Source organism: Amblyomma mixtum, chromosome 3 (assembly GCF_055824585.1).
Source record: "Amblyomma mixtum isolate Tamu chromosome 3, ASM5582458v1, whole genome shotgun sequence".
NCBI classification, from domain to species: domain Eukaryota; kingdom Metazoa; phylum Arthropoda; class Arachnida; order Ixodida; family Ixodidae; genus Amblyomma; species Amblyomma mixtum.
The window spans coordinates 116,997,462-117,021,248 of NC_143014.1; the positions used below are offsets into that span (position 1 = coordinate 116,997,462).

The 23,787-nt window shown below is 44.4% G+C and overlaps 1 protein-coding gene across 1 annotated transcript; it reads right to left on the reverse strand.

Moving 5' to 3' along the window:
- Positions 1-390: 390 nt before the first annotated feature.
- LOC149351527 (ras-related protein Rab-31-like) lies at positions 391-19,678 on the reverse strand. Its single transcript, XM_089580892.1, has 7 exons — positions 19,541-19,678; positions 19,232-19,311; positions 17,196-17,277; positions 12,542-12,613; positions 12,099-12,222; positions 10,142-10,234; positions 391-5,139 (listed from the first exon to the last, which is right to left on the reverse strand). The coding sequence occupies exons 1-7, from the start codon at positions 19,577-19,579 to the stop codon at positions 5,054-5,056; spliced, it is 576 nt and encodes a 191-aa protein (XP_089437018.1). The 5' UTR covers positions 19,580-19,678; the 3' UTR covers positions 391-5,053.
- Between the last annotated feature and the right edge of the window lie 4,109 nt (positions 19,679-23,787).

Genomic DNA, 23,787 nt, shown 5'->3' on the forward strand with positions numbered 1-23,787 from the left:
CAATAGTTTTTTTATGCATACAGGGCTTCTGAATTATATTATGCTCATTATATAACTACTAATTCACTTGTTTTACTTCTACTTAAGTTTCTAATTAGTGGTTGAAGTTACATGTGCACTAAATGACAAGTCTTGCTCTTCCTATGTTCTCCCCCTTTTCTTGCCTTCTCCTGCATGATTTTTCAAAAGCACTCATATGGGCTTCGTTTTCATGCACAGCGATGCAGAGATACCTTTTCAATGAAGGATACCATGAAGGATGAAATAGCCTAAAAATTATTTGACAGGTGTCACTGTGCATGAATACCCATTGATTTTTCATGCCAGCTTCCCCAATACAAGAGAGTTCGTCTATTTTTTAACCAGTGAATACAAGAATCAAGCTTGCACTGATAGTGCATGTATAATAATTTTATTGCACATCCACCCATATTGCTGTGTTAAAAAAAAGGAGGCAAGCACACTCAACAAACATACTGTATAGTAGGCAAACCTCCTCAATAGTGCACATTATGCCACATGTCCGATAAAAGAAAATAGATATTTCTCTTATACATAAACAACCATCACATCTTCTAATATATGTTGCATGGACCAGTTTGGTTTGTACTGTATACAGTATAAATAATATCCTATATTATATGTCCAAGACACTGTTGCATGTGAGTGACAGAAGTGCCTTAAGGCATCCACAGCTGACGAGCTCAAAGGACAAATTAACCACAGAACCATTACATTAAACACAAAAGAAAGAATCCGATCTTGTTATAAAGCTACCAGATTGCTGCAGACAACAGTCATTAAAGAGCCAGAAGCTTTGGAAGAAAGAGGCTGGCAGCTCTAGCTGCACTAACAATAGCTTCTGTGTTCCGCCAGAACTTGCATTCTCCAAACAAATTGTTCATGAAAAGGCAAATTTTCTTCAAGCTAGTAAACCTTGGGCTGATGCACAAACACAGCCCCAAGAAAGTTATCCATTTGCATCTTGCAGCACTAGCAAAAATGATATCAGTGAAAAGCCTTATTTCAGATTTTCCATATTAAAGCCATTACAGACAGATAAACAGCCTTGAAACACAAGCAAAGGGTGCAAAAAGTCAAACAAAAATTGTTGTGACAAAACCAGTAAAGAGGAACACGCACTTAATCCCCTGAAAGGGTGAAATACAAGATTTAACTGTTCAACACCAGGAAGCACCACAAGAAAGTCAACCCTTGATAAAAGGCACTGAATGGTCCAAGAAAATACACATACTATTGCTAGCACAGTTGTATGAATATCACTTAGTGCCAGTGCTGGGCATTGTAAAAGTCATATAAACAAATTATCACACACCAACATTTGAGTAAAACATTTGTGACTACCCAATCACTGTACACATATACTCAGTATCTGACAGCATTTTGAGCACACAAACTATCAAAGAGCTGCAAGTCTGCCACAAATGTAACAGACAGCATTCAGACTGTCCATATAAATACTGTTCCTACATCACTTTAAAGCAGGTCACGAGCAAACAAAGAATTGCAGGCCTGTCCCAAGTGTTACAGTGTTCACACTCAATATAAATACTCTTTCTACATGCTTCGTGGTGCCTGCAAATACGTGGCATATTCCAGGATTAAATGACACTTTATCTGCCAAATGAAGTTTATCAGGAATAAATGCACACTGTAACTGCTCTGGTAGTGCAGACATGGCAAATTTAGAAGTGACTCATTAGAACAACATGCACTAATGTGCTTAATGTTCACACAGGAAAAAACAGCCCCACGTGAACGGGGACATTTTCAATACATTTAACGATATGAAAACTCACATGCAAGCATGTTCCCTGAATATATCTTCATAATCAAGAAATGTACTTTACTCTATGCTCCCTATGTTGTATGCCATAAAAGTTCTCGAAATTCAAAAGGCAAGTCATGGACCTCCCTTCCTAACCATGTGCTGGTCAGAAGTTTGAAGTTTCCGCTTTAGGCCACAAAAAATGGAAACCTTTACTTTTGTTCTATTAAAGTTAAAAATTCATCATCCCACAGTAAACTCAGAAGCCTGTCAAGCAGTTTCTCATGACAAACTGCAGCAGTGACCAGTAGTTTGAGACAAAAAAATACAGGAAATACAATGATAAAAGAAAGCACTAAATGAGCCACATAATTTCTGCTGCGGCACTCCAAATGAAAACTGAGACCATACTTGTACGTTAGTGACATTGCAAGTATTTTCATTTCCCCAAGAACAAATCACATTTACCTGTATATGTCATACAGCTACACATATGAAACATGACCCATAAAAGAACACAGAGAAGTTAATCAGCAAGTTACTCGGCAAGCCAAAGCACCTTCAGGCTTGCCCCTCCCTTGTTCACTTTGTGTGAGTCAAGAAACCATCTGCCTGCCCTCTCTATACCATGGACTCCACGCTAAGTTAGTTACTTAATCAGCCTTCCTAGTGCATCTCTTGTTGGCAAGTTTAAAAAATGGTGAGACCAAATTTAACTAAGTCACAACTAGTTTACTTTTGATATTGACTGGTAATCATTACTGAAATAACTGAAATTTCAAATCACATCGAGATTACACCTTGAATAGGTAGCGACTCAAATAAAACAATGCTAAAGGTTACAAACCTGCAAGAGCATACAAAAATGTTTCGAAGGCCATTGTATGATCACACAGTACTTCTCCTGATAGCTCCTAACAGTTGAACTACAATTTATAAGGTTGACATGCCCACTGAATTGTTACCTGGTTGCTATACCTATAGCTTCATATTGCTAGTCCGCCGCATAACAAACTTTCAAATGAAGTGCTTCTTTTAGGCAAAATTACAAGTGAAAAATAATCACGAAAATGCACATACAACTGTACACTTCTCAGAGCCCTATATAAATTGAAGCCAAGAAAATGAGTAGTTCAACATAGCATTTGCAATGTCACTGATGAGTACTTCAAAATTTCTTTCAATTATCTACAGTAACTATAAACCATGGCAATGAGCATCCTGTGCAAGCTCCCCTTGCATAAACCATGTGCATGCAATGTGCGGGCAGTGACCGTGAGAAATCCACTGTGTACAGCATGTAACCGAACATCTCCACATAACGTGAGTACAGCATCTACCCACTATTAAAAGTTTGCCTACAATAGTGAGCAGATGGAGGAAATACTCCCATTGAATTGCATAAATCGGGCAAAGTTACAAACAACTATTACTTTGTCCAAACTAACAAAACAGCAAAAACAGCAAAAAATGGATTGAGCAACACCTATCTTGTTGCTGTAGTGCCTAAAAATGGTGCTCAGACACATTTCCTCTGCACTAGATATTAAACACATACAACTCTCAACATTGAAGAACACTAATAATGAGTAATAAAGCTAGCATACAAAGCCAACAAGACAAGCTAGCTGAACCTACGAAAACAGCAGCAACAGGTCTACCCTAAAATTGAAATAAGAGCAAGCAATAAGAACTACATGTAGATGCAAAGCAGTGACTGCACACTACAACTGTGTAGGCCCTGCCCATCACTGGTGTAAAAGTTTCAAACAACTTCTAAAAAGAACGAAGAACCTTCCCTCAAAGCAAGCTTTCAGATCAGAAAGTTTCATTTTAAACTCTTTGGGTTATTACTCAAAGCAGCATACAGCTGGCCTCATGTAGTGCCATCAGTAAATTAGAAATTTTGGCCTGACACAACTGCAAATGACAAAGCAAGCGATTCTTCAAACAAATTCTCAGGAGCTACGACCCTGTGCTTCCATCTCATTAATACAATATAAAGACCCATAATTCACACCCTTCCTTTGCTGAGTAACAAATGTGTAACATATATAGGAGCTGGACTTTTTTGAAAATATGGAGGACTTTTTTTTGGCGTTTATTTCACAGGGCAGTTTTAGATTTTTTGGAGAATATTATTTCCTCAGGATGAATTATCATTTTTATTTTTCGGTGACATAATGCGGTATTTGTGTGCAGTCAAAAGTCACATAGATTTTATCTTTGCTTTTTTGTCAGCCTGAGCATTTGGATTTACCACTAATTAAAACACAAATGGTCCTTAACTATTTGTAAAGCAATAATAGTGGTGCTTGCAGGAAGAAATACTATCTGTCGGAAATAAAAAAAAAAGCAATGGAAGTTAAATGGCAGAACTGTTAGACACAAACACAAATGGAAGTTGATTTCTAAAAACTTCTTGGTTCTTGTGCTAAGTTGAGTAAGAGGGTGGGGCATCACGTGGTCTATATGATGATGATAGCAATGAAACTGCTGCTTAACTGCCATGGTAACAAGAACATGTCACTTTTTGTGATGCTTATGCATAGATTCAAGTGTTCTTACATGCAGTGAAGAAACCTCCTTAACCAATTAACTGCCCTAAGCAGGTAATGACAGTGCAGAGCACTACGCTAGCAGACAATGTCTGGCGATGAGGCGGAGCCTCCTGGTCTGCACAGGCATGTAAGGTAGCGGAGCAATACCTCAAAGCACACAACTGCCATACTTAATCCAATGGTACACTAGATCACCATGCCCCTGGCTTCAGCATTTCATTAATTTTCTCCTCTGACTGAGTGTAACTCCTACTCAATAGCCAGCTAGCTGAGGCATCTATATCAAGGGTAGTGATCTTTTTTGGTTAAAATCGAATTTTTAAAATTGAATTTGGCAGACTTTTATCTTCTTTTTATTTTTTCTGTTCAAATTTAAAAGTCCAACCACTAAACATGTACACACTTTGAAATGTTATTTTAGTGTACTTCATCATACAGAAGCCTCAGATGGGAAAATACAAATGCATGTTTGGTGCACTAAAGAACAAGAACACTTCACAGCATAAAGATGGGGTACTCCAAACATGGCAGCCAAAATGTGCGTTGATATCTGACAGGATGGTCATATTAAGCCACACGGCAGATTCAAAATGCACACTGTTTGTGGCAAGTTTCAAGCAAAGAGCTGAAGACAGTCTTCACAAGTCAGACGTGCTTGTTTCCCATGTTTCTGTACCAAGACGTGCGGCTTTGTTCCTGAGTTTCAGCAGCACTTTTTGCTTGCATTCTTTTTGAGGCTCAACTTCAGCTCAGGCTGCCGTACGCCCTGGGCAACTGGCACCTTCATGGCTTTAATTTCACAAGAAAACAAGGCAAGTAATAATAAGAGCAGGTTAACAAGATGTTCATTACAGGCACATAAAAAAACTGCAACTCTGATAAGAACATGTAGTTGCCATATTCTCCCTTCACAGAGAAACATTACCAACTGAAATTACAATAAAAAACCTTGGGGGCCTTCTTTACCACATTCTCAAAGAATAAAATGCGATAGCATGTAGGTTGCCTGCTGTGGTGTCCACAATCAGTGTCACTGTTCTTGCGATTTTCCTGGCAAAACTCTGGTTGGAACCTGTTCCAACTGCCCGTATATGGTATGCATGAGTCACCACCGTTTAGAATTTCAGAACGTTCCAGTGCCTTCCACTGGATTATCGTATACGATTATACTAATCCATCCCATTAATCCACCTTAATCTATTTTCTGGGGTGGACCTACTTCCAAAATTTTGGAGGTCTTTACGAATTTTGGGGGGTAGGCCAACTTCCAAATTTTGGGATTTTTCACATTTTCAACTTTGGTGGTGCCCCATGACTGGTCCAGTGGTGGTCAAATGGTGTTGACACCAAGACCCTCTCAATCGCATTCATAGATCGTGGGGAGTCCTCATACCCCCATTAATATTAACAACAGCTGTTAGCAGCGCTTGCGGTCATGTCATCTTCTGTGATCTGTCTTTCGTTTGCACTAACCTCTTTCAAAAGCACTGGCACTTGTGTGTACAGCACTTGGCATTTGGCAAGATGTACAACAGAAATTCTGCTTCTGGATGGAGAATTATAGCATGTAAGGAGGAGAGAAGGAGGAATTTATAAGTATGAATGCGATCTTTGTAAGCGCTGTGGTAAATTGTGGGTTGCTTTTCCTTATGCCAGTGCGGTTAAGCACTAGTTGCAACACTTGGCAATACTTGTCACTTAGTTCTGTAGCAGGGGAAGTCTGCCATCTCTGCCAGTGTTTCTGCTCATAAGTTTCACCTTGTAGCTGACCATGTGCAACTAGCCATTTTTCTACATGATAACTTGTAATGTTTCTGTCTATGACCAAACGTTATGTTGATGTTGCGCTAAGCATTCCTTTTTATTTTGATCATTGCAGGTGGGGCTTTCCAACACTTATAAATGCTGTACTGAACAAATGCCCATACATTGAAAACGTAACATTTAAAGCTAGCAATATGTGTTGGATTCAGACTAAAATTTTTTATATTGGCAATGTCTATACAGTACATTTCAGCAAAAAGTTTTAGGGTGGAGTATATTTCTAACAAGACAGTGACAATCTCCTGCGTGCAGCAATAAAGTTTTGAAGAACTACTGTACAGCTTTCTCAAGTCACACTTGTTGCACACGGCCAGCTAGCAGGTTAAACCTGCGGGCAGAAACACCTGCACACATGGGAAACTCTATTAAGGTGGAAGGTATCATAGGAGGCCAAGCACATCGCCAAGTACTCAAGTTACCTCTTGCATTACTTTTGCCACCTACTGGAATATTCTAGTTGGTAGAGTTGCAGACGGACCAGGTGAAATTTTTTTTTGAGCTGCAATGATTTGAGTAAACCAAACAACTTCACAACTTTCCTCTGCAGCCATGTAGACTATACTGCCACTTATAAGTGGATGTTTTGTTCCAGAAACCACCATCTGAAATAAGGGGGTCAACCTATCTGTGGGGTCTAAAGAAGTTTCGGCAAGCCGTGGGCAGTATGTGCCTTGCATGCAGCACATACTGCATATATATATATATATACAGGGTGTCCCAGCTAACTTGGACCAAGATATATAAAAAAACTAAGCGTTCTTCAGAACTGAAATCGCGTGGATGTTGTTGAGGTTTATCTAAAGTTACAGTACCATTTTTTCGCTCTTCCTATTTGAATAATTAGTCGAGATAAATAAATTAACTTTTTAAATATAGCTTGAAAAGTTCAGGCGTCAATAGGAAGGTTGTGGAGCTCCGCAAATATCGTCCAACCCAGGAACTTCCAACGAGATAGACTTAGCGTGGCCGTTTTTATTCGGGAAAAACGAAAGCCCGCGGAGTTTAAAAAATACCACGTGACAGAACGCTCCATGCGCCCGGATGCGCCGCGATTACAGCGCTCTCATCCGTGCTTTGTAAGAAACATCACCCGCTTCGGCCCTTTCGTGCTGCCCAAGACAGGGCTTCACGATGTGCTTGGTTCCAAGATAAGCGCCAGTGGGTACGGGCGGCAATGGAATGAAAGCGCGGCTCCTGTTTTTCAGCGTAATTCACACGACGTTATCAGGCTTGTTATATGCTTCTTTGCTTGTTGGGATCTTGCTCCCGAATTCAAACTCATGAGATTGTCATCGTTCCTCCGCATGCATTCTGCTAACGTGACAGCGCAATTATCGCCGCAGAAACGGGAGCCGTGCTTTCTTTCAACTGCCGGCCATGTCCACTGACGCTTATCTTGGAACCAAGCACAACGCAAAGCTCTGTCTTGGGCAGCATGAAAGGCGCGAAGGAGTGATGGTTCTTACAAAGCACGGATGAGAGCGCTGTAATTGCGGCGCATTCGGGCGCACGAAGCGCACTGTCACGTGGTATTTTTTAAAACTCCACGGGCTTTTGTTTTTCCCGAATAAAAACGGCCATGGTAAGTCTATCTCGTTGGATGTGCCTGGGTTGGACAATATTTGCGGAGCTCCACAAGTTAGCTGGCTCTGCGCAGGTATGGAAGGCATAATGGAGTGTCATTTCATCGCCTTTGATCTCCATTCGCCTCCTACTGCGGGCCTTTTGATTGCATTGTTACATGTTTTTTTACTTCGAGCTATGTGTGATACCAACCGCCTTGTGGGTGGAGTGTACACATCGGCTTATATTCAAAGGAAACCTTTTTTCAGTCAGCAAACGCTGCCAGTTTGGGGGTTGACTCATTTTTGGAGTCCACTTATATGTGGCAGTATACGGTAACTGAACTGAAGTGGATGTAAACTGTAACTGCTTCCTTGTTAGAAACTTAATCCACTCAGATGGATTCCCTGAAAGTATATTGGAACAATGCTGCACCTGCTTTGATGTTGATCATTTTAGCCCTGAATTGCCAATTGCTAGCTTCCCAGTAGGAGCACTTGGTGGTGCTACTGTCTTAATATGGCAATATAGTGCCATCATTGTGACCCAGGCCAGAACGGTACCCAGACCAAAACAGTGTATTCCATTATAAGAATTTCTAAAAGCTGTGAGCTTTATTTTGCCCCCACCGCAAGACACCGCAAAACCAATGACCTCCAATTAATGCTGCCCTACGCTGGCTGCAGCCACCTCATTCACACAAACTTCCTAATTTGATATGCCACATGGCTCTCTGCTACATTTGCTTTCTCTTGGTTTCCACTCCATTAGCCTAAGGAACCACCTGTAACCTTCTCCTTGCAGTACATAGCCTACTCATGTCAATTTCTTCTTCGATTTCAACTAGGATATCTCTAACATGTATTTATTTCTGACCCATTCTGCTTTCTTTGTGTCTCTTAACATTACACCAAGCATTTTCCTTTCCATAGCTACCTGCGTCGTCATCAGATTAATTTCAACTCCTTTTCATCAGCCTTCAAGTTTCTGTCCCATAGGCGAGTGCTGGCAAGGTACGAAAGCTATATACTTTCCTCTTTACGGATACTGATAAGTTGCTATGCATTAATCGAGAGTACTCCATGCCAAATGCATGACACCCCATTTTTATTCTTCTAGCTATTTCATACCCGTGGCCCAGATTTGCAGTGACTACCTGTCCTAAGTACTGTGTTTTCCACTGCACTTTCCCAGACTGCTTAACATATTAGTCTTAGACCGACCATTCTGCTCTGCCTGTTTGCATCTTCAGTCATGCTCTGCAGTTCTTCTCCTCAGTTACTTAGCAGGGTAATGTCATCAGCCAATTGGAGGTTACTGATGAATTCTTCATTAACTTTTATCCCGAACTCTTCCCACAATAATTCTTAGAATATCTCCAGCAAACATGCAGTGAACAGTAGTGCAAATGCCCCTGTTGTGCTGCTTCCCTATAGATGTTTTCCATCACCTTTACATATGCCTCTTCTACAACATGGTTACGCAACGCCTGCATGATTGTTGACATTTCTACGAAATCAAACGCTTTCTTGTAATCTATATAATTATGCTATCACCTAACTGACGGTATGAATATGGTCTATTGTTGAGTACCCTTTCTGAAATCCACCCAGATTCTGTGGTTGACTAAAGTACAATTTAGTTCTATTAACGATCACCTTAGCAAATACCTTGAAGTAGGGGCACGACTTTTCAGTTTTTATTTCAGAACACAAGATTCAGTTTTTTTCGGCGAATATTATTTTCAATGAATGCAACACCGACTTTTTTCGGTGATTTAATGGAGAAATTCTGTTCAGCCAAAAGCTACTTGAAGTCTATCTCATTTTTGTCATCCTGAACAATTTATTTACCAGTAAATGGTAGTAGTTGGAGCTGTGCATATCGTCATTGCCATTGTACGATATTGCCATCGTCATTAAAGGCAACTCAAGTTAAATGAAGTTAAATGAGATAGCCAGCAGACAAAAACGGAAGTGGAAGTTTATTTCTAAGAACTTGATTGACATGTTGGCCTGTCACCCTGGGTAAAGTGTGAGGGCGGGGCAACACGTGGTCTGCATGTTGAAGGAACTGCCGCTCAATAGTCGCGGTACCCAGAACATACTTTTCGTGAAGCCCATGCACGGTTTCATGTGTGTCCTACATGTAGCTGATTAACCTACCTAACCAATTACCTGCTCTAAGCAGGTGATGATAGTGAAGAAACAGTGCTTAACTAGAGAGCGAAGAGGAAGTGACACTTCCCAGTCTGCAGTTTAGCTACTGGGCTAAAACACTGACAGCTTTATGGAGAACAAGACAACAGTTGCATGCAATAAACATGTATTTCTTCATATTATGCAGATGCTTAGCACAATCTTTTGCTGCATATTTCTTGTAATGGTTGTGCCTTTTCACTCACCAATGCCCATGAAGAGTTCTTGGATATTAGTGGCCTTTAGAGCACTAGTCTCAACAAAAACTGCTCCATGCTGGTGGGCATATGACTCGCCAGCTAAGGTGAAAAAAAAAAAAAAAAGTTCAATCAACACCTTGGCACAAAAATAGCCAAAAACTACACCGAGCACCCTTTAGCAATCAAGCTCCTGCACACACTGTCCAGCGCGTAGCCATTTCACCTCCAATATTGTTACTCCATGCTCTTATCAAAATACTTGTAGGTATTTATCACACATAAAACATCCCATTTATTACGACCAATCCTGTGACATTTTGCATACAATATGAGTTGTGTTCATTCACAGTGAAAAGCTGCCATTACCTCCAAAAAAATGGACTGGGATGGCCACAAAGTGTATGGTTTTTCTTATGTTTCTTATGGTCATAAAATGGCGCACTGAGAATACGTACAATAATTGTAACATTCCTTCAACAAATGCAATAAATTTTATAAATTTTAGCACTCCAAAGCAAAGTGGAATACATGGCACATTTTCTCATGACAATATGGTGGACAGGTCAATAAAAATAAGCAACCCCACTTTGAAAGGGTAAACGAGGTTTTCTTGTGGACTTGGCTGCAATAAGCTATACATCTATTTGCTTTTATGCACTGAAGACCACAAGTGAAGTATCTGTATGGACACTACGAAGCATGAAAAAATTCGTATAATTCAGCAGTTTTCAAGGACACATATTACAGCAACGATTACTTCTCATTCTGCAGCAAGGGATACACCAAGAATGCAACAACCTACAAGTAGGGTGTCAAAGTGAATCGTTCTTTGATAACACTTCAGTTCAAGTTCAGCTGAAGAAGAGAAGAATAATGATTCACACTAGTTAAGACGAGTTTACCTTAGCATGCTTAAATTAAATATACTGACAGCAGCAAAGTACAGTAAATTTATTTCTGCAAAAAAACTTAAGTAATAGAAGAAAGATGTGAAGCACCTTTGAACTGCTTAATAGAAAACAATAAAATGCATAAAACACTACAGTATAAGAATTGCAGATTATCACATACCTATCAAGCACCAAGTAAAGCATTCTGTTCTGAAACGTTAATGATTTGTAGATTGTTTTGTACCAAAGCAGCATTGGGCTACGAGGCATGGCACGGTGGAAGGCTCTGGATAATTTTGACCACATGGAGTTGGTTGGTGTGGACCAAAATTTCATTACATGGACATTTTTGTGTTCTGTTTATAATTAAAACTTTCCAACACTCTTTGACATTTTAAACGGTACTTGATTTATAACAACTCACTGATCACTTTAGTAAGAAATAAAAAAAAAACTTCCGCTAGGCGATTGAAACAACATTTTCAATTCTATTCAATCAAAATGCACTTCTTTTCAAAAATTTAGTTCATGTTAAGTGAAACATTCTACAAGCATTTAAAGGTCATTCACAAGTTAGAGACTTTGCAGATGACCAATTAAATTTGCTTCAACTTTATTTTACCACGAAGAACACGGCATACTGACCATGTTCCTTTATCAACAAACAAACCAAGCATTTACCAGTGTGCTTCTTTAAGGACCGCACAAGCTTCTTGTCCAATTTGCTCTGCACGTGGTGTGGACTGCTATGTGCAGTACCAAATATCATCATGCTGGTGCCAAGACACAAGAAAAGGCTGCCAAATATTACATGCAGCAAGGGCTTCCCATGTACCCAAGAAGATGAAATGACATTCCCCAGAGAGCCCAGACTGGCAAAAATGGTGCTTTCCCATTGAAATTGTAAAATACTGGTCTGTTGCTAGGTTACCCATTGCTACAGAAATAAAAGGAATGCACAGGTAAAGCAACTGCTTGGTGGTCTTGACAGATTATGCTTGAAATGGGTGCTTAGAAAATGGAAGGAAACATAAAAAAAAAAGAAGCAATGAGCTAGAAATGAAATGACTCACTGGCCAAACTGACTTCTCGATGATCTTCCAAGTCACACTTGTTGCCTGCTATACCCAGGGCAATGTTTTGCTCCCCATGCAGCTGTAACTCTCGCACCCAACTTTGCACTGCATTGAAGCTATCCTGAAACACACACATATCAGTAATAAAACTATATGAACACACAAGAAGCATGCTACAAGTGACAAGAAAGGAAATTCACCACTCAATAAATTCTGTGCTGTCATTTCATTCAAGGTGTAAGTCACATAACACTTTATGGCATCACAACACGAATTACTAAAATTTGTAATTGTAACAGCACTACACATTGTACTTGCTAAGCAAATTTGCATCTCCGCAGTAAACAGCAGATGCTGACAGTAGAAACACAGCACATTGCATTACATACAGGAAATACATAAAAAAAACTGCACACAAGCAATATCAGCGAAGTAGTTACCATTGATGTGATGTCATAAACAATGACAGCAGCTGCAGCACCTCGGTAGTACATTGGTGCCAAAGCTCGATACTGAAAAGAAATGCAAACATTTTATGGCTAAACATAAGCATCTAACACTTGAATTTAATGTAGTAAGACAATTACAATTAAGCATTAATGACAATTTACATGTTTATACATGTGACATGCTTATGCAATGACATCGTATTTGATATGAACTCGGGTGTGGAATGTAAAGCAGAGAACAAGTAACAGTGATTATAAAGTGAAATGTAGCTGGGGCATGGCAGAGGGTCAGGTGGGGAGATGACATCTTAGGAAATTTACTCGTACAGAATGGCCAGCTGCCCCTGGACAGGGCTAACTGGGGCTCTATAGGAGAGCTCTTTTTGCAGCAGAGAAAGCAATTTGACTGCTACTGCTGCTGATTATACAACATGTTTATACAGCCTGAAACAGAAAAATGCTAAATGCGGCCAAGGCCTTTGAAATGCCCACCAAAAATTACTGACCGTATCCCACCTGACTTCCTTGGCTCACAAGGGGGATTGAGAAATAGCTTGGTGAGGGTTAATTGACAGACAGTTCTTATGTAGCAGATGCAAGGAATAGAGAATACAGCAGATGGTGCATCTACAGACATTGTGTGTCTTAGTACAGCATTCCTACACTGCCACCCTGAACATGAGCTTTTCCTGCCAACAGTGTCCCAAAGGTGAAACCATTGACAGCAAACCGTATCAGTACCTCAATAAACCAGCTGCTTTGTCCAGAACGAAGTTTTCATTAAATTTTAGAATTCGTGCATTTGTATGCCGCACTGCACAAGTACTGTTTTCAAACCAGTCAGAAGCATGGGAGCCAAAACAATCTACTGCTGCCCCCAGTAGCAATGTCACTTCAACAAAATATACATGAACAATGCATTTTTTAGACTTCATTGGCAGAAAAATGGGGCCAAGGCGGAGAGGGGGGGGGGGCACATATCCCCCTTAAATCCACTGCTGTACTAGTGTGAAAAAAGAGAGAGGGCTGACACTATTCATGCTTTTTCATGATTACATAATCATTTCTAGACACAAAGACATTATAAACAGTATTTATACTAGTGTATTTAAAATTCTTTAGTGCCATGCAAAAATTATTCACAACATCAAAAGTGATGCGCTATGAGCCTCACTGGCAGTTCAAATATTAAAACTTGCGGTCACATCCACTTAGCCAACTTAGCTTTCATTACTGGACTTAATTCTGTCATGCTAATTCTGCACAACTGGCTTAGAGAGTGGTATTTCACTCCATAAAACAACCATGAGACTTTCACTGAAATATCTGGAAATAGTAAACACACCTTTCCAAAGATATGACAACAAAAGATGACGTTTCGGGGCCTGTACGGATCTTTTGTTAACTGTGAGTACTGAGAGCATCGGCCGTGGCTTATATGTAAATTATTTAGTGACAGTGTAGACTTCAAACAGGCTTTCATGTGTCCTGTTAAAAGCATATTTCATATTGTGTATGAGCAGTGATCCCCGGCAAAGGTGTGATGCTGTTTTTCTCTGATGTAATGATAGATGCTTTGTCCCTAAAATTACCTGTAAGCTCAGCAGAGGGCAACTCTGCAAAATGTAGTTTCAGTTTCATCCTCAAGCTCTGTTAGAGACCATTTTGTACTGTAACCTACAGTCGAACGCCTTTATAACGAAGCGTTTGGGACCTCCAAAGTTCTTCGTTATACAGGTCACTTTGTTGCAAAGGTCGCGCACCGTATCGCATGCAATAGACCAAGCGTAAGCAAGTTTAGCAAAAGAAAACCTTTATTTAACTTGAATTCAAGAGATACTTAATGAAAGAAGTCGGTAATTTTCTTCTGGATACTTCGTCCGATGGAATGTGCAACCGCAGCCTATCTTATCACATCAAGGTTCACGGAATGCTCCGCGGCAAAACCCGGGAGCGATGAAAGGTACAGCTGCAGAGCATCGAATGCCGCTATGGCCTCTCTTGTCAAAAGTTGTTTCGTCTGCAGGCTCTTCATCACTGCTATCTTTGTCAGCCTCCGCTTCCTACCCGTCCTTGATTGCTTCGACGACGTCTTCAGTAGTCACTTCAGAGCAGGTCATCACGTCATCGTCAACCGCGACGTATTCGTCAGCTGTCACACCAGCTGCTGTGTTGCAGGAAGCGGCGTACGAGTTGAGCGATTCCTGGAGCTGTGCAGCAGGACAGGAACAGTCGCTGTCATCAGCACGCTCGTCAGGTGTGTCGCTAGCGCTGTCCTGAGCTGAAGCAAATCCAGTCTTCGACCAGCAATTACGCACGACGTCTGGCGGGACGCTCCACCAAGCACTCATAATCATTTCAATGGCTTGGCGAATGTTTACCCTAGTTGGTAGCTCAACCTTGTGCTCCAGGTTTAACAGATTTCGCTGCAGCAGTCTTGTGCGGTAGTGCGCCTTGGCCGACCGTATTATTCCTTGATCTAGTGGCTGCAAGAGGGAAGTAAAGTTTGGTGGCAAGAAAGTTACATCCACGTGCTCTAGCACTGGGATCTTCTTTTGCGCGGCACAGTTGTCGACAACAAGGGCAATTTTGCGGTTCTGCAGCCGCATCATTTTCTTCACTTGCAAAAGCCAGGCTTGGAACAACTCCGCCGTCATCCAGGCCTTTTTGTTGGCCACATACTCAGCTGGAAGGAAACACACGCCTTTGAAGCACTGTGGTTACGCAGACCGTCTGACCACAAGCAGCTTCAGCTTCGCCATACCTGCAGCGTTACAACAAAACAGCACGGTCAAGCGTTGCTTCGACTTCTTGCCCCCTTTGCAACGATCTGCCTTCTCGCAGAGTGTCAAAAGAGGGCAGTTTTGTCTGCGTTAAATATATCTTCTGGTCTGTGCTCCTGCAGCACCTTGAGAGCTCTGACTCACACCAGTTGTCGGCAAGATCGCGCGGTGCGTCGGCTTCTTCTCCTGATATGGTTTTGAATACGATGCCATGGCGTTGTTTGAATCTCCGCAGCCATCCGCTCCTTGTTTTAAACGTCTCTTCAACACCAAACGCTGTAGCAAACTCCTTCGCTTTCTCACAGAGCAAAGGCCCGCTGACTGGAACTCCTTTCGCGCGTATGTCTGTGAACCACATGTAAACGGCGGCGTCAACATCATGGAAAGTGGCTGCTCGAATCTGCTTCCGTGACGGGTCTGTCTCACGTTGTGCCACTTGCGCTTGTATTCTGTCCTTGTCTTTAAGGAATGTTGACAGCGTCGATGCACTGATCCCATATTTGTCACCTGCAACGTCTTTCTTTTTACGGCCACCTGCGACAGCACTGACAATTTGCAACTTCTCGTCAAGGGAGAACTGTCGGCACTTCGATGTTCCTGAACTGCTTGAATTCATTGCGGCAATCCTGAGACGTAGCAACAAATGCTGCTTCAAACGTGCCGAGCAACGAAGACAAAATGGCTAAAACCACGTGTGCTCAGCTCGGTTGCAAACGCATGCACACGCTCAAATGCAGGGAGAAGGAATGTGTCGGGAAGCGCTCGCTGAAGGTGACCTCATTTCGTCGATCGGTACAATATGGCCCGCTGCAGCAGACAGCTTCATCAGCGTGTTTGCAGTTGTTGTTCATAAAGTTTGCCATTGGTGGTTTCTACGGCCATAGCTTAGTTTCCTACACCTAATTGGAACTCTTTATACTTAGCGCCGTCGCCGAGCGAGAGCTCGGAGATCGTTGTGCCTCGTTTTGCTTTTCTTCCGGAAGACAACGCTAGTGCTGCTCATCAAAATGTTCGGCTGCCCGGGCCGCTGCGCATTTTTTTTCTTTGGTTGGTGTGGCGGTTACCACGGCGACTGCAGAGTTCGGATTTTCCCACGTGGTTTTGCTGCCATGTCGAGCGGTGCTCCCCATGTGCACCGCGGCTTTATCACAGCTGTGGAGGGCAATGGCGGTGCCGCTGCGCATTTTCGTTGCAAAGCAACAAATCAGCCGTCAGGGGTGCCTAAATTTCTTCGTTGTACAGGCAAATTCATTGTAATGGTCTTCGCTGTAGAGGCGTTTACAATACATATGAAAGATAGGAATTCAGCCGGGACAAACGAAATCCTTTGTTATACAGGTCGTTTCACTGTAGAGGCGTTCGACTGTATATGAGATCATGTCCTTTATTCTTGTCCATTTTTTATGGTACACAATCTTGGCATTTCCAAAAAGTGCTGAGAACCACTAAAACAGTGCATGTACTTTTAAGTTTGCTAGCTGTCTAGATAAACTATAACACTACCATAGGCGTGCACAGGTTTCTCCAAAAAAAGGGGGGGGAGGAGAAGGGGGGGGGGGGGGGGCGGGTAAATTTCATTGTAGCGCCCACTTATGTCTTCTGGGTAGTAGGGAACAATATAGGACCATAATTGCGCCCACCTCTACCATGTCTATTATGGAAGCCACTGCCCCTTGTCCCCCCTCTGCACACACCTATGAACAATAAATTAGCAGTAACCTACTGTATCTGCTGGGTAACAACAACAGAGCTACACAAGCTCAAATACAATGGTTTGAATTTCTTAAGCAATAAAATGTAGGGAAGCCAAACACATAAAGATTCTGTTCTGAATGTGCAAACAGACAGCATGCTCTACACACCCTTTCTTGGCCAGCAGTGTCCCAGATGTTAAACTTGAAGGTACGATCATGCAACACCAGGTTTTTCATCATGAAAGATGCCCTAAAATGAGAACATATAGCGATGAACACATTATGTGCCCACTCCTGAAGCACACAGAAAAATAACTGCGGTGTGATGAAACTCTTTGTGAGTGCTGCTAGCTTTGGTAAACTTTTCCAGGACTCCCTGTTGCCATAAGCACAAAAAAGAACTTATGAGCCTATTTACTCATAACAGCTGCTGCCTATCCAGTTCCAAGTGATTACGTAATTTTCTTGCAACATTCATAGTGCTGGCAAACAAAATAGATTCTTGTGCCTTAAAAACAATTTCTTTCATCAATGAATGTGCACTGATGAGCAGAGAAAAAGACCTGTGAAAGAATTTCCATTCATGAGTGCAGATAGCGGGTCGCAAGTGTGAAGCATCTCTCTCAGGGTATTATCTCAACATATCTTCCTTGTATCAAGCAGCAGAGTATCACAGACATGCATAAAGCAAAGGGGCGGGGGGAGCACGAAACACGAGAGAATGAAAAATGGAGGCAGCACTTCTGAATAGTTTGTTTTCCTCCTACAAGTGAAGATCTCTATGAAAACTTAATCTTCAGGCACTGGAAGTATAGTGCAGCTACTTTGAACTAAAATGCACTAAGCAACGTCATGTGGACATAGGAGGGCTACGTTAATTTGTGTTTTGAATACTCTATCATTACTTACCCAAATAACCAATGTTTACCTCTTAAAACTAAGAAAACGATGTGCCCTAGTGTCCTTGACAGCAGTGTCAAGCCATAACAAAAGCAGAAAAAAAGTATAATTTTCTGTCAAATGAAACAGGACATGAACGTGTATGTTTTCCTTCTCAAAAGTGGGTTGACCTAAATAATTCAATCGGCTTTTACTTCAGTCAGAGTGCCTGCTATGGCATGTTTAAATTTATTCCTGTGCCTTAGTTGCAACCTTAAGAGAGTTAAAAGCTGACAAGGAGTACAAAGCGAAAATCATGCCAGTGGCCACAACTCGCTTCAAGAGCTAACAAATTCAAATGCTGCAATTCCTGAACAGTTCATTAATGACCATGTCAGACAAATCCATCCACTTCCTACAACACAGCCTGGCTGGTCACATTAAGATTTTAAATGGGCACTTGACATATGAACACAACAACGGCAGGGTAACAATCCTGGTGCAATCTCTTTGGCTAAGCAGCGACTTTCTCTGCAATGAGCTCGACATTGGTCTAAAAGAGCTAGTACCACTAGTAATTTATTATGGGCCATCTAAATTATTAAAAACAATAAGGACTCAGTGTGTAAAGCAGGATAAGCACCAGTGAGGCTGGATGGCATGGGAATTTGTTACTGAGAATGAAGGAAGATGGGTTAATTAATTGTGTCATAAGAGAACAGACATAGTGGGTTTGTCTCGCATTCCCTTTATTCTTGCTATGTTTTTCCGTGACCATATGCTCAGTTTAAGGATTGCTTGCAAGGCACTCATAGCCTCTTTATTAACTGCTCTGTGATGGCAAATGTCATGCACGTGCGCCTTCTGCAACTTCCTCAACTTGGTAAACTGATACTCAAGAGGTACTACGAAACCTTTCTTTTCGGCGAGGTACCAAACTTTAAGGTATGAAAAAAGCTGAAGATAATGTACTACTTCACCTGAACGCCTGAACCAGCTAAAGAACAGGTTTAAGCATTCCTAGCTCCTATGGGGTGCCGGAACTGTACGCATACGCCTACTGTCTGCAGTTTTTTTTTTTTTTGCTTGCGTGTGCGTGTACGTGTGACAGCCGCGCTGCAGCGACTTCGAAAAATGCCCTTTAAAATCCTTGTTGATCATTTCTATATTTAAGGTTTCCCGCAAGTCCGTAAAATACGCCAACAGCACCAAGCGATACCCCATACACGGCTGGCTCAATACAACAAACAGCACGAGAGAGGTGCTATAATCGCCCTCAAAAGCAGGCATATGAAGACGACCCACGTTATCAAATGCAAACCCACCCTATAGTGCTCTCCGCGCTGGAATTGAACGTGTTGTACACGAACCGCTGCAGGATGCTGGACTTCCCAACTCCGGAATCCTGCGAGCAAAGGACCCGGCCGGGCAATTTTCTTGCAGTGAACTCCACAACAATGCTCGAACATGACCGTCAAACCTATATCGAAATGCATTAGCTCAAGAGAAACGCGTAAAGTTGGTTTACACAACTCCTGGCATGGTGCAACAGGCTGCGCGCGCAAACAGCTGACTGGTCGAAGTTTCGCTTCAAACCAGAATAGCCGAACTATCAAAACGAAAAGCACGCTTACCCCAAGAAGACAGACTTTCACTTCGGTAGTGGTGTTCATCGCTGACACTGACTCCCTTGAGTGTCACTAAGATTTATCATTATCAATTCTGAAAGCTCAGAACACCTCCCCGACAGCTCCACCGATCGATGCGCCATCTGAGGACACAAGCGTTTGCGGGTAGGTAGGCTGGAAACTCTGATTGGTCAAAAATGCATCACGTCATACGCGTGACGTTAAGGGTCACGTAATATTTAGTGACGTCATGTCCGGTCGGGGACAGGCATATTTTTTTTTAGATTTTTCTCCGCCTACGCTTGTCAGCGGACGGCTGCGCGCGCGGAGCCGAGAGGCAAGGAGGCGGCGTGCAGCGTTGTCTCCTTGGCGTTCCCCTGTCATGTCTTTCGACCACGGTGTTTCGACCCGCCGGTGGCTCAGCGGTTACGGCGCTCGGACCCGAAAGACGCGGGTTCGATCCCGGCGCGGGTTCGATACAAACAATACAATTTCTTGGAGCGTTATAAGAGGGAAAACTGCACGCAAGTGCTGATGGCTTCAACCGATTGTTGTAGGCAGGAAAACTTAGTAGGATTGTGACGTTCCCGCACATCGGGGGTCAGTCACAAAGCAACATAATTGTTGTTGCTATCTACGGGTTCTGCTGAAGCGAGGAGAACTGAGCCAACACACAACACCTCCGAGTCAACCCTATTTATTCACTCTCTGGGGGTTCCGCTATGATTCGAACAGCATTTAAGACAGTACACCTACCCTTATAAATACCTCAACCGAAAAACTTCTTCAACTAGGCCTACATAATACGATAGGGGAGCTTATCGAGGCCCACCGACAGACACAATACATACGTCTCGCGAGAACCACCACCGGGAGACACATCCTACACACCCTCGGTATATGCATATTAGTCACGGATCCCACACAGCTCCAGATCCCCCGCCATATTCACCGCGAACTACTTATCAAACCTCTCCCCAAAAACATGCACCCCTGGCCATCACACGCACGGAGGCTCGATATATACTGTCAGATTCTAAAACTGCCATACTATATTTTGCTCGCGGGAGAGTTCACGTACGTCCCTGCATTTCGCATACTGGACTCCCTGGCCGCGCACCCGACCCGCCATGTGGAGCTGATATGGGTGCCTGCCCACTCCGGGAATCCCGGAAACGAGGCCACCAACGCATTAGCCCGAGCTTCTCTCAACCGGGCACCGGCGGCCTCCGACCTGGGTTTCTCGCGGGAGCGCATGCACTCATTCAGTGAAATGACGCAGGCCTGCAAAGCCGAGCGTCGGCTCTACCCCCCCCCCCCCCCCACCTCATCCCTCCCTCGACAATTACCATCATACACTTTGGAGGCGGCTTCAAACACGCACTTTGCCCTCCCCTTGTATACGCTCGCGATATCACCCAGTTCACACGAACCCTTCCTGTACCCTCTGCCACCCCCCCAAAGCCACTCTCGACCATATTCTTTTCCTCTGCCCGGCGGATCCTCCCCCGCGGGGCCTGGAGCACCTTACCACTTGGAAGGCTTGGGAGACCCTACTGCGCTCCGAGTCCGAGGACCCGGCCAAGTAAACCATCGCCACATGCCGGGCTGCCAGCGTCATGAGCCTCCGGGACATGAACGTTTGAGTGCAGTGGGGCCGTGCGGGGGCCCAAGGACCGACGTGTCTAAAACTCCCTTGTTCCAAATAAAGTTTTCATCATCATCATCTCACCATTGTCTTGTATTAGGAGTCGATGCAGTCCGGCTAACATGTGCCTCGCTCTCGGCTGCTCTGGCGGGGTGGTGTTCAGCCTGGTGACGGTCCCGTGGTTGGGCGAACTGGCCCGGCGACCGCTAACGGAGAGGGGGGGGGGGGGGGGGGGGGGGGGGGGGGCTTCAATCTTGACACTGTCGAATCTTCCCAGGCGTCTCGGCTAGCGGTACTCTGACGGGTTGAGGCGTCAGGCTTCTTGGGCGTATCGGCTGGCGGTCAGTTTGCTACGGACCCCTGAGGTCCGCGGCTTCGCCGACTACAGACCAGCGCGATCTCCCTCCGTTCACGTCGCCCGTCTCTGCTCGTTCTCTCCTTTGTCGCTTCTCTCCGTCGCGTCTCTCTGATTGGATTGTAAAACATTTATTGCGTCGAGAGCAGGTTGCGGAGGGACGTACTAGATGGCCGCTAGCCCGTGGCTAGCGGCGACCTCGTTGAGGATCCTCTTTCTTTCTCTCGGTGTCCTCCTCGCCCAACGTTTTTCCGCCGTCGCTGCTGTTGCGTTGTGTCTGCTCCGGTAGCGGACTTAACGGGTAGCGAAAACCAAGTCAGTAGTCGAGCTGCAGGCACTCGGGCATCGGGGCTGACGCCGATGCAGAGACGGGTCGAGGAAGAGAAACTTAGCAGAGATTTATTTACATGGTGATCAAGGAGATATCGGTACTGAAAACGAGCACTGCGGCTCCCTTGTCCCTAGGTCCCTGGTTGGGGAATTTAGCTCGATTAAAAGTGTCCAATCATTGTAGTTTAGGTCACGTGTACAGTCTTCGGGAACCGCCCACCAGGACGTCCCCGACACACTCTCGCCACATCCGGCAAAATGTTGTCCCGGCCGCTCTTGCAGCAGTGATGACAAGCACGGAAGAAGATCCAAGTGGGGGCCAAGGCCAGACACCTGAACTGCACAGCTCTCCGTGAGGACGGAATGCCGAAGCTTCACTCGCGCTTGGGTTCCGCACAAGGCAAGAGGAGTAGTCTCTTCACAAGCGCGAGTATACAGGCGTCGTTGCTCGCTGTAAACATTTCGCTGTAAACAACCTCTGCCGCCTCCGCCGTGATGGACTGCCGAAGCTCCCCTCGCGCCCACGGTTCCGCACAAGGCAAGCGGAGAAGTCTCTTCAGAAGCGCGAGTACACAGGCGTTGTTGCTCGTTGTAAACAGCTTCTGCCGCATCCGCCGTGAATCACGCAGACCACCGCCGTCGCCGCCGACGCACACGATACCATGCTGTTGCGGCCCAAGTAGATGACCGTGATGAAACTTCCCAGGCAGCGGACGGCCATCTCCACACCGCAGTCTCGATGCACAGAGGAATTTGAAACGTAAGAGCACCGCGAGCCCGTGGGATCAGCCGGAAGGAATTTGCGCAGACAAGCGGATGTCCATCCGAAACCCACTGTCTCGAAGCTCGGAATAATTCGAAACGTAACACTGCTCATGCAGCCGACCAAGGGCGCCCGCCGATTCCCCACGAAGCCGCGGCCGTTACGACACGAAGGCCGAGGGCCCCGTTGGGGATGTGTCGAAGGGGATCAGGTGTCCCTCGGAGGGCAACGGTTCCCCTGAACCAGCGTCTCGCCTCCTCTGCTGGGAGCCCGCCTGGTGCTAGCCGCCGGCCTCCCCCGCCACCTCTAGCCGTTACGCGGTCTGTCGGGGCCGCTGCTAAGGCCGTCTGCAGGCGCGCATTCGCGCACACACAAACGCACAAACGTGCTTGTCTGCGCGCCAAAGGGGGGGGGGGGGGGGGGGGGGGAGTTGGGGCGCACCGCAAAACAGGCCGCAGGGATGTCTGTGGTTGCGCTGGGCTCCCGGAACGGAACGGCCTCTCCTTTAGCCCTCTGGCTACTTTGCACGTCTTTCTGTTGCGCCCGCCGCATTCCACACAACAGCCTTCGCAGACGGGGCAGGGCGATAATTTTGAAGCCAGACACAGTGGCTCTGGTGCTAGTCGGTGGAGTGAGTTCTTTTGGGCCATGCCTAGGCCTCCCGTACACAGTCCTTCACAGGATCACCTCCTGTGTTTTTCTTTTTAAACCTGGGTTCGAGCAGTCCGTCTTTGCCGATTTCAAAGGGGATGTTTCTCGCTTTGTCGGCACAAAATTGCGCCAGAATCAAGTCATATTCAGTAAACTGCTTTGTTACCGTTGTGGGAAGCCTGGTGGATCTTTGGCAAATTCTGAGCGCTTCTTTGTGGGTCAGTGCCCTGTCTCGTGGAACAGTCCACTGATGTCATTCTTCGTTGAATGTTTGAGCTTGGATGCCATTTCTGGAAACCAGCCCTTCAACCCGGTTCCAACCTCATCTCTTCCTGCCCAGCGGTCGTGAACGCTGGCCATTCGAGATTTTTCGGGCCGCTGAGGAGCTGTTAAGATCGGAGAACACGGGCCTGGGAAGAATTAGTACCGGACGTGACTCATCGCAAAGAAAAGATGCGGTGGAAGCAGCGGCGGAAGCAGCGGCGGAAGCATAGACGACGGTGGCA